Source organism: Epinephelus moara, chromosome 1 (genome assembly GCF_006386435.1).
Source record: "Epinephelus moara isolate mb chromosome 1, YSFRI_EMoa_1.0, whole genome shotgun sequence".
NCBI lineage: Eukaryota > Metazoa > Chordata > Actinopteri > Perciformes > Serranidae > Epinephelus > Epinephelus moara.
In genome coordinates, this window is record NC_065506.1 from 48,400,967 (window position 1) to 48,412,004 (window position 11,038).

The 11,038-nt window shown below is 41.9% G+C and overlaps 1 protein-coding gene across 1 annotated transcript in view; it reads left to right on the forward strand.

The window, feature by feature from the left end:
- Positions 1 to 488: 488 nt before the first annotated feature.
- Positions 489 to 11,038, forward strand: part of LOC126387994 (casein kinase II subunit alpha'-like) — an 11,516-nt gene continuing 966 nt past the window's right edge. Inside the window, exons 1-12 of the mRNA XM_050040869.1 lie at positions 489 to 742; positions 3,741 to 4,120; positions 4,631 to 4,742; positions 5,021 to 5,122; positions 5,306 to 5,356; positions 5,514 to 5,573; positions 7,278 to 7,361; positions 7,561 to 7,671; positions 7,752 to 7,853; positions 8,029 to 8,129; positions 9,372 to 9,520; positions 10,429 to 10,516. Of these exons, the coding sequence (XP_049896826.1) occupies positions 4,014 to 4,120; positions 4,631 to 4,742; positions 5,021 to 5,122; positions 5,306 to 5,356; positions 5,514 to 5,573; positions 7,278 to 7,361; positions 7,561 to 7,671; positions 7,752 to 7,853; positions 8,029 to 8,129; positions 9,372 to 9,520; positions 10,429 to 10,502 (1,053 nt within the window). The 5' untranslated portion in view covers positions 489 to 742; positions 3,741 to 4,013 and the 3' untranslated portion in view covers positions 10,503 to 10,516. The remainder of the gene's footprint in view (positions 743 to 3,740; positions 4,121 to 4,630; positions 4,743 to 5,020; positions 5,123 to 5,305; positions 5,357 to 5,513; positions 5,574 to 7,277; positions 7,362 to 7,560; positions 7,672 to 7,751; positions 7,854 to 8,028; positions 8,130 to 9,371; positions 9,521 to 10,428; positions 10,517 to 11,038) is intronic.

An 11,038-nucleotide genomic window follows, 5' to 3' on the forward strand; every position in this document is an offset into this window, starting at 1 on the left:
ACGGAAAGGTAAAGCGGTGATAACACTCTCAATGTAGCATACGCATAATACTGGGTTTTTCCAAGTGGGACTTTTTTTAGGTGGCTAAAATACATTTTGTTGCCACCCCGTCCACAGCAGTACATTACTGTGTCGCACTCCAGCCTGCTTCTCCTGACATGTGCTGTCTGTAATATACAGTCTATAGCTAAGTACCCCATTCAACTCAACTCAAAACAAACAAAAAACAAAACTGAACTTTCCTTTAAAGCTTGCAATTTCTCTTTGATAGTAAATTGAATATCTTTGGTCTACAGGAGAAATAAAACAAGCAATATGAAAAAATAAAAGAGGCTCTGTGAACTTTTTTTCACTTTATTCAGTCATTTTTATGAATTACATCATTTTTAAGTAAATTTTAGGTCGATACTTTTTTTTTTTTTTTTTTTTTAATAATTGAATGCGGGACTTTTACTTGTAAAGGTCACGGAGCCTCTTGCTTCACTTCCGGGTGATGTTTACCGCAAAAGGGAAGAGCATCCTGGTTCTGCTAACGAACCGCTGTTCGATGTACCTCCACCACCCATCTGATGAAATTAATTTATCGCCGATACGGATGATATTTACACATATAATCAATAACTTCAAACGTGGAGGTGCTACATCGGCTGCACGGAGAGCTAATGTTCCGCTAACGAGGTGCTAACGAGCTAACGTTCATGTCGGGCGGACTTCCTCTGAGCTCGGATATTTCTACGACGAGGTTAGCAGGCTAACTTTAGCCCCCCGTTATTGATTACACATTTTCACTAATATCGAAACTGATAAATTGTTTTTTATCTGTAAATGTTTCTTGTGTGAAATACACACATTACAGTGTGTGTGAGTGTGTATTGCTGCATTCAGGGTTCACATTTTGTGATTTTATGTTGTGCTAACTAAGCTAGGTCACCGTAACTAGCCAGTTAGCGTCAGATGAGGTGATCGGAAATGATGCTCGTCCTCACAGATGGGTTGAAATGGTAAGATAACTGTGGTAACGAGGAAAACTCATTTTAATTCGTCTCTCATTTAAGTGGAATAAGTAGCTGTGTGGCCGATGAAAAAGGCCCCGGGGAGACCGTGTCGTGACGGGGCTCCACACAGTTTTGGGGGTTATATTAAAATTGTTGGTGGTTTTTGGGGAAACCAGAGTTGACAGGGGTGTAAAATGAGACAGGACGCCGGAGAGTATCTATATTTTAATCCAGTTTAGGTTTGTTAAACCTCAATGCAGTCTGTATTTTTTAATTAGGCCTGATCTGGTGTGGTCCAGACTGAGAAAATGCAGTAAAAGCAAAATCTGGTCTGATTTTACAGAGAGATTAAAGGTTTTACTATTCTGAAACTGGGTTATTTAACAGCCATTATATGTAAACCTCAACCTTAATGCATTGGTATCTGGTCTATGCCTGTGTGCTGTGTGCAAGATGGAGAAAATGCAGTGAAATGGCCTGGAAATAAGCCTTTAAACACTGTGGACTCTAATTGTTAACCTCGCCCAGATTTAATAAGATGAAAATACAGTTGATCTGGTATTTTGCTTTTATTGGAGTTTGCTGGTTTCCCCTGTTTTCTCAAATAGAAGATTAAATTATCGTAAAAGTGAAGCTGTGTTTTTAACGGTCTTTAGTGCATTTATGTTAATGTGATCCAGGTTTGATATGTCTTAACACAGTGGTGTTTGGTCTGCACCTGGTCTGTTGTGATCTGCGTGGAGAAAATGCTGTGAAATTGCCTGAAAACTGTGGACTCTAATTGTGAACCATGTAAATGCATCACATCTGAACCTGGGTGAAGTGCAGGTTTGATAAATATACATACAGTTGGTTTGGGATTTTTTCTTTGGTTGGAGACAGACCTTTTCCCCTGTTTATCCCAAAAAGAAAATATAATAAAAGTATCACAAATTTGAAACCGGGTTTTATACAGTCTAGAGTATTTATGTAAGTCTAGTTCAAGTGAAACAACTCTAGCACAGTGGTGTTGGGTCTCCTCATGTTTGTTGTGATCTGGGTGGAGAAAATGCTACAAAATGCCCTGTAATTAGTGTATTTATTTCAATGTGGTCTTTTCTACAGTGGTATTTTGTCTACACCTGATTTGCTGCCCTTTCCCTTGTTTTCTCAAATAGAAGATATTATAAAATGATCACAGACCTGATGCTGGATTTTTAACAGTCTTTTATGTATTTATTTTAATGTGGTTGAGGTTTGACAAGTCTAATCACAGTGGGATTTGGTCGACACCTGAGTTGCCGTGATGTGGATGGAGAAAATGTGGTGAAGTGGCCGTTAAATCAAGTTATCACAAATCTGAGAAGGAGATTTTCTCCTCTGTGAAGTATAAACCTTGTCCACGTTTGACAAGAAAAAAATGTTGACATTGTCCTTCTGTCTTTTTAACAAATAGAATAAATGTATCGTAGATGTGAACCTTGGTATATGCTTCTGTGTTAATCTGATTCAGGCTCGACAAATCTATAGTACAGCAGTTTTTGGGTTTATTTTGGTTGTAGATGGATATCTTACTGTTTTCTCATATGGAAAATAGAATAAAAGCTGAATCACAAACCTGAAACTGTGTATTAAACAGTCTTTAGTATATATCTGTTAATGTGTTGCAGGTTTGACAGATCTCAGTACAGTGATTTTTGGTCTCCACCTGGTTTGCTGTGATGTGGATGAAGAAAATGTTGTAAAATTGCTCTTTTTTTCTGCCATCTAATCTGGATTATGATAAAATGCTCTGTATTTGTAGGGTGCTGTGCTCTCACAGTGATAACAAAATTTGACATGACCTTGTGTGTGTGACAAAGGGGGTTTTAAAGGCTACATGTTTATCTGGTTTAGGTCTGACAGGTTTAAGTGCAGTGGTTTTTCAGGTTGATCTGGTCTAATGTGGGCCTAATGGAGAAAAAGCAAAGCAAAAATCTCCCTTTTTCTGTATTTGATATCGGATATCCATTTCTTAAATCTGAAACTGTGTTTAAAACATTCTGTAGAGTCTCCATGTAAATCCAGTCCAGGTTTAACATGTCTGAGCACAATTTTCTTTGATGTCTGAGGTCTGGGCGGAGAAAAGGTAGTGAAATCACCTTCCTGCTGGTAAAGTATGCATGTGGCTGCTAGGTTCACCAAAACAGGCTGTTGAGGCTGTTACTCTGTAGCCCATTTTTGGGGGGGTTAAAATGGTGTGACAGCAGAGAATCAAACAAACAGAGCTGCAATGACTACTTGATTAATTGATTAGTCAGTTGACTGGAAATTAATTAGCAGCTATTTGATAATCGATGAATACATTAAAGTGATAGTGTGGTTCTTTTGAAGTGGTTTTATATGAGGTACGTATCCATAGTCAGTATTTTACACACAATAGCTGTTGGTCAGCACGCACCAAGTTTGGAGAAGCAGACAGGCTTCCAACACAGAAGCTAAGCTGACTATTGATAAGCATCTCATACAACCTAACTCCAAAAAATCTAAGATAAGCAAAAATGCTTTTTTTTGTCCTGCAGCTTCACAAATTTGAGGATTTTATAATTTTTTTTTCCATAAATAAGAGTAAACTCAATACAATGACAGGAAAATGTACATAGATCAAATGATTTGCTGAAATATTACCTCTCAAGTTTCTCTTTAACTCCCACATCAGAGCCTACTTGTTACCTACAGTCAGTCCTCTGTCTCAGCATCTTCTCCTTCTCCCTGCTCCTCCTGCAGCTGGCGGGTCTCCATCCCATCCTGCCTAACATCCTGCTCAGGGGCTTCACACACTCGGTCCTCGTAGCTCTATCAGTCTGCACCAAAGTCACGTCAGACCGGCCTGACGCCTTTCTTCAGAGGGCGCAAGCAGCCAAAGCCGATGGTAAGCGCAGCCCGGGGATCTTCTTAGAGCCACGTATTCTGGAGAGTCGCTGCGCTGCCTTCCAGTATCGAGCCAAGAAGTATTCAGAGGGAGGGGAAGGTCCTCGACACGGAGCCGCAAAGCTAGCGATGCCCGGATCCACGCCGGCCAGCAGCAAGGCTCGGGTGTACACCGATGTCAACACACAGAAGAACAGAGAGTACTGGGACTATGATGCACATGTGCCAAACTGGAGGTACGGTTACACGTTGCAGTGTTTCACAACACTTATTATATACCTATGATATTACCATATCTAAAATCTAAGACGATATTTAGTCTCATATCATGATATTGATATATTGATTTATTGCCCAGTCCTAGCTGTAAGAGATCATATAATGAACCATAATTTCCTTTTCCAGTAGGTTGCAGTGTCACGTGGCTAATGCTGAAGTAAAAACATGTTCATAAACTCACGTTTTATTGATAGAACATAAATCAGTGATAATTTGATGAATCATTAAAGTAATTTATTAACTCAACTTAACTTATTTACTGTTTTTCTCTGTTTCATATTATTGTACATTTAATACTTTTCCGCGTTGGTCAGATGAAACAAGCCCTCTGAAGAGATCCTTTGATCGTCTGACATTTGGCCAAAGAAACATCTAATAGATCCATTGAAGAAGTAATTGGCAGTTTTCGATCAGTGACGCTGATTTCTTTAGTATGATTACTAATGAATGTTTCCACTCTCACTCAGCAATCAAGACAACTATCAGCTGGTGCGTAAACTGGGGCGAGGGAAGTACAGTGAAGTATTTGAGGCCATAAATGTGACCAACAATGAGAAGGTGGTGGTGAAAATCCTCAAGGTGAGTCTGATTCTACTCCTGCTGTGTTGTTTCTTTAACACATGAGCTTTTCTTTGCTCTCTGCAGTTCAGCAGTGACTCGACATATATTTTCTCCCAAAGCTGGTAAAACTGGATGTGTTACCTCTGCTGTTAAACTCAGTTTTGTGCTCCCACTGTCAGCTGATGACTTCTGTTGTAAAGAAGTTACAGCTGTCCATCAAACTCTTGTTGACTTTGACTGTGTTCAGAATATTTCTTTTTACAGTCACATTGAATTCACGTCTTTTTCTTCTGCAGCCCGTCAAGAAGAAGAAGATCAAACGGGAAATCAAAATTCTTGAAAACTTGCGTGGAGGAACCAACATCATCCGCCTGGTGGACACGGTCAAAGACCCGGTGGTGAGTTTGAGTCCTGCCGTCACTTTGCTGCATGTCGGCACGCCAGCAGCGATAATCCAGCCATGCGTGTAGCTGTGTGTGAGTGTGTGTGAGTGTGTGTGTGTGTGTGTGTGTGTGTGTGTGATAATCTCCACCTACCTGCTGCTCTCCTCAGTTGAGCCTTGTGTTGTCCTCTCTTTGCAGTCCAGAACACCAGCGCTTGTCTTTGAGTGCATCAATAACACAGATTTTAAGGTACTTAAGTTTGGCCGACATCATACATGCACAACTATCATTGTTGTCCATTATTAATAACACGCATTATAACCCTGCAGTTGATGTTGTACATGTGCAGAAGCCGGCTGAGCTGCTGGCTTCATGTTATTAATGATTTCTTCATGTTGTTCTGCAGGAGCTTTACCAGAAGCTGACAGACTATGATATCCGCTACTACATGTATGAGCTGCTCAAGGTAAACACACAAACATCTGGTTCACGTCACCACTAATCTAATGTCAGCTTTTATTTTATCACCACTTTTAAATACAAACATGGTGCCGCACTATATTTGTAGGTTGTTAGGAGTTATCTTCAGTGATTGACAGGAGTGTAATGTGCTGCTGAGAGAAAAAACTGTAGAGAGTCAGGAGATGAGAGGTTTGTTCAAACCAGATCAGCTCTTAAACAATCTGTCAATGGAATAAAATCAATCAACAACAACTCTGATCCATTTTAAATAATTTATCAAGCAAAAACCTTGCAGCTTCTGAAATGTGATAATTTGCCGCAAATTGAATATGTTTTACTTCTGGGCTGAGGTTTTTAAAGAATATATATAATTAATCAAATCCAAAAAAACAATCGAGGGATTAATCAAGAATGAAAATAATAATCTGTGAGTTGGTCCAGACCAGGCATGTCACAATCCCAGAAATATAGTAGTCAGTATCAATACAAGTGAAATTCCACTTCATTTGATGAAGACCATGATAAAAGAACAAACAATAAACCCCAGACACTTACACACACTCCTTTATTAAAATACACTCAAATTTAATTTAATTTAAATTTTATTATCAATCCCTGACAGTCCAGCTCGAATGCAAAGTACCGGTGGGAACCATATTAATATATATCCTACAGTATTTACACAGATTTCTCCTCCACTGTTGTGGTTCAGCTCGTACGTCTAAGATGTGACGGTTGGTCTTTGTGGTCGGCTGTTTGTCCCGCCCCTCCTCCACTGTGATTGGATGGCTGGGTACAAAGTAGGGGTATTGTATTGCGGTATTTTTGTGTGGCAATGTTGTATCTTCACACAGTGCCAAGTATCATTTTTTTAATTATATAAATGATCAATATTACAAATACAAATTAAACTTTATCAGTTGCTTTTTCCGTCCATTAGATACAGTTTACTGCTGAAATAAAAAAATGGCTGAAGTGACGTCAACAGACTGAAAACTTTGTCTTACTAGATGAAACAGATGTTGATCAAGTTTTACTTTGGGGACATAATTTACAGTTAAATATATTTCATCACAATACTCTTAAAATCACATGATAATATCGTACCATGGATCCTCTGGTGATTCCCACCTCTAGTAAAAAGTGACAGTATCGAGCACAGGCGTTTACCTAAAGCTGAATGTTTCTCGGCTCTCTACGACCAGAAAAAAATGTCAGATGTGCAGACGCCTCAGCGCCTCGCCACGCTGCTGTTTGTAGCAGAGTGTAAATATGCAGCGCTCCCATCACAAAGAATTAACAAAACATTTTTGTCTCACGAAAAAAAAACGATGTTATTATCGATGAGTTGAGGCAGCGCTGTTGCTGCAGCTGCACTTGTCACTGTCGTACACGTGCTGCTGTTCTTCTTATTCCTTTGACATTTAACGGCAGACTAGAGGACTTGAAGGCGTTTATGCTGCCTTGTCACATAAGAAAAGTTTTATCACTGGTTCCTACAGTTCTGGAGAAAAACGAGTACCATCATGTTTTCAGAAATTTGGCGTCAACTTGGTACCAAAATATCAGTTCAGGCCGACTGTGCAGAAACTGAGAAGAGAAAGCTGGACCAGTGAAACACTCTGGGAGGAAGAGGCACCGGAACAGAACAGACTGTGGTTATAAACTGGCTGCAGTGTTGAGTCTGTGTCTCTGTGTGTTCTTTCAGGCTCTGGACTACTGTCACAGTATGGGGATCATGCACCGGGACGTGAAGCCCCACAACGTGATGATCGACCACCAGATGAGAAAGGTACTGCAAACTCTGTCGCTACTAAATTAGTCCCACTTAAAGGAGGGACTAACAAATGATTTTTTTTGTTTAGGGAAAATATCCTAATTTTCACCATTTCTTTCAGGTGTTTGATTGTCACATATTTCCTAGGGGTTATTCCAAGTCTACCCTGAAATATAAACCAGATCAATGAGTATATTCTCTCTGTGTGTCACAGCTGCGTCTTATAGATTGGGGTTTGGCAGAATTTTACCATCCCGCTCAGGAATACAACGTCAGGGTGGCCTCCCGGTATTTCAAAGGCCCTGAGCTGCTAGTGGACTATCAGGTATTTATCTGAGGATTTGTGTCAGTCTCTGTTTTCTTTCATTATTCTTGTTGTGTGATTCACTCTCTCTTCCCCCTCAGATGTATGACTATAGTTTGGACATGTGGAGTCTAGGCTGCATGTTGGCCAGCATGATCTTTCTGAAGGAGCCGTTTTTTCATGGCCAGGACAACTACGACCAGGTAACTAACGTCTCAGATACAGACTCATGTCCCTCATCAAAGAAAACGTCTCCTCAAACTACAATGTCACCACAAGCTGGACTCCTGAGCACAGACTGAGACAGAGATGTCTTTGCGTTGACTTACTGCACTTTGTCATTGTAATGAAATGTATTAAATGTGTGTTGTGTTCCAGCTGGTCCGCATTGCGAAGGTTCTCGGCACAGATGAGCTCTTCGGTTACCTGCACAAATATCACATAGAACTGGACACACGCTTCAAAGACCTGCTGGGACAGTGAGTATCATGATGTTCAAACCTGGCAGTTCATCTGCTGAAACTTGGAATCTTATTCACATCTTATTCTGTGGTCAAGTGGCAGGTTCTAGTGAACAAATAATTTTTCCTGACTGACTTCATCAGGCTGGTTGTCTGACAACTTTAAGCCCAGTAGAGCGCGGCTGGGGTCGCATTTTCCTGACCAAACCTGACCCAAGTCAGAAGCCCCTTTTACACTGCCAGATTTTCAGCGAATGTCGGGCCGTTTTGCCGGCAAGCTGCGAGCGTTTAGACACACTGAGCCAGATTGGTGAGTTGATCCGAGGTTACCAATTTTCCGCCTCGTAGGGTAGACATATTGGCGGAACCCTTTTAGTTTAAACAGTACGAGGCGGCCTTCCGCAACTACAGGGGATGTTGAAGACGCCGCACGTGCGAGCCACTGGCGGTGGATAAACAGGAAACAGCTGATAGCAGGAATTAGCGAGCAGCTAGTAGCAAGAGGGAAACACAAACCTGACAGACACTGTAAAGATGAGCAACTGGGGAGACAAGGAATTGTGCGCCCTCCTTGTCCTCGCAAACGAAGAGGCCATTAACCGTCAGATGACGGGGACGGTGAAGGACGGGCCGACTTACGAGAGAATCGCAGAAGGACTGACCAGCCGCGGCTTCCCTCCCACGTCACTGTTTATGTCACACGCTAAGCTACACGTTTTGTTACTTGCTCACGCCCCCCATTGCCCCGAAAAAGGCGCATTCTGTATAAACAAAAGTAGGCAGACGGCATTTTGCTGCACTCCCCGATTTTGTTTTTATACTGCCAATAATGAAAAAAGACTGATTGGGCTTTCCTGCTAATTTGCACAATTCCTATTTAAAAAGGGCTAGTGTTAGTTACAACCGAGCCCGGCCCGACAGACTCAGTTCAGACCAAAGATTCACGATGAGATGAGTTTAAACAGGCGACTACTTGTAATGATGCGTTAAACATCAACCAGCCAGAGCTAACGAGGTCAGGAGGGGTGGAGAGGCCACAGTGGTGGAACACCAGCAGGCAGCACAGCTGATAATCCTCATTAGTGTTGGTGTTAAAAAAGGAACTCAGCATTCAGAGGAAGACTTCAAGAAAAACAAAAAGAGATGCAGTGAGCTCACATTCAGGCATTTGTCCTCACATGTTTCGAAATTGTTTGTGTAATTCCTCTCAGTGTCAGAGGGGGAGACTAAAGATCCAGCCTTCAATGTTTTTGTGTCCAGGCAAACGAGGAAGCGTTGGGAGCAGTTCATCCAGTCAGAGAACCAGCACCTGGTGAGTCCAGAGGCTCTGGACCTGCTGGACAAGCTGCTGCGCTACGACCACCAGCAGAGGCTGACAGCCGCTGAGGCCATGCAGCACCCATACTTCTGTTAGTATACACACACCCACACACACACAGTGAACCGCCGCTCACATGGCGATCAGGAGCAGGGAGGACGACGGAATCTGACATGATGTTTTCTCACTGCTGTAACCAGTTTATCATCTCACTGTAAGAAAGACCTCCATGAAAACTAATATTGGTTAAATTGTAAGTTTTGAGTGAATTTTAGTGGATTAACTGGTGACTAGAATTTTGAAACCTCCTCAGTATGAAAAGATGTTACGTGTCCGGAGTCATCTGTCAGTATCGCAAGCATAAGCTGTACTGAGCTGATTTTAAAGCTAGTGATGGTACTGTGATCATATGAAACTAAATTACCTAAGGATTCCAATGGTACCAACCATATCATGCTAGCATCTTAGCAAGGGGCTAAATAACACTCCAAATGTAGGCTAAATTTTGGCAAGGAAAAGAAATGCGATGGCCGTTTCAAATGGGTCCCTCAACCTCTGGGCTCAAGGTATCTGAATGAAAATGAGTTCTGTGTGTACCCACGAGTCTCCCCTTTACAGATCTGCTAGTCTAGTTTTGGGCAGAGTTTTTGCACACAGCATGTGTTAATGTCAGCTGTTGTATTTATTTATTTCTGCACACTGGCGTCTCTAAACAGTCTTTAAATGATATAAATTGGGTCTGACTGGAAAGCTGAGACTCTTGTGGATTCAGAGCTGCATGTATGTCACTTCCATGTGGCATATACTGTTGATCTGCTGTCTCCTCCTAAAGACCTAAAGACTTCTTTTCATGAGCAGTGCTGCCTTAAACGTTGAGAACAGACTGTAGAAACACTTCAGCTAAGTTACCGTCAAACTTGAGACACCGCGACAGAGACAAACCTGTATTTGTTTTATTTGTCAGATAAATTGACTCACAGTGTGTGTTTGGTCCCTCAGATCCTGTGGTGAAGGAACAGGCAAACGCCAACACAGACGGCACAAAGGCCATAAGCAGCTCCAATGCAACATGATAACCAGAGAGCAGGTAACACACACACACACACACACACACACACACACACACACACACACAAAATCTGTTTTAGACATACATGTGTGTATACACACTGAGCTGTCTGTTCATTAAAGGGATAGTGCACCCAAAAATGAAAATTCAGCCATTATCTACTCACCCATATGCCGACGGAGGCCCTGGTGAAGTTTTAGAGTCCTCACATCCCTGGCGGAGATCGGCGGGGGGAGCGCCAGCACACCTAATGGCGGACGGCGCCCCAGACTAACGTCCAAGAACACAAAATTGAATCCACAGAGTATCTCCATACTGCTCATCCGTAGTGATCCAAGTGTGCTGCAGCCCCGACATAAAAAGTTGTTTGGAAAAACGTCATATGAGACCACGCGAGACCACCGAAAGCATGAGCTTTGCTCACCCGTGCTTACGTCACGTGACACGTGCACCGCAGGGGGAGACAACGTAACCACAGAGCTAAAAGATAATTTGCACTACGGTCTTTTAGCAAAGGACAGCCCAACATGTCTGAAGACT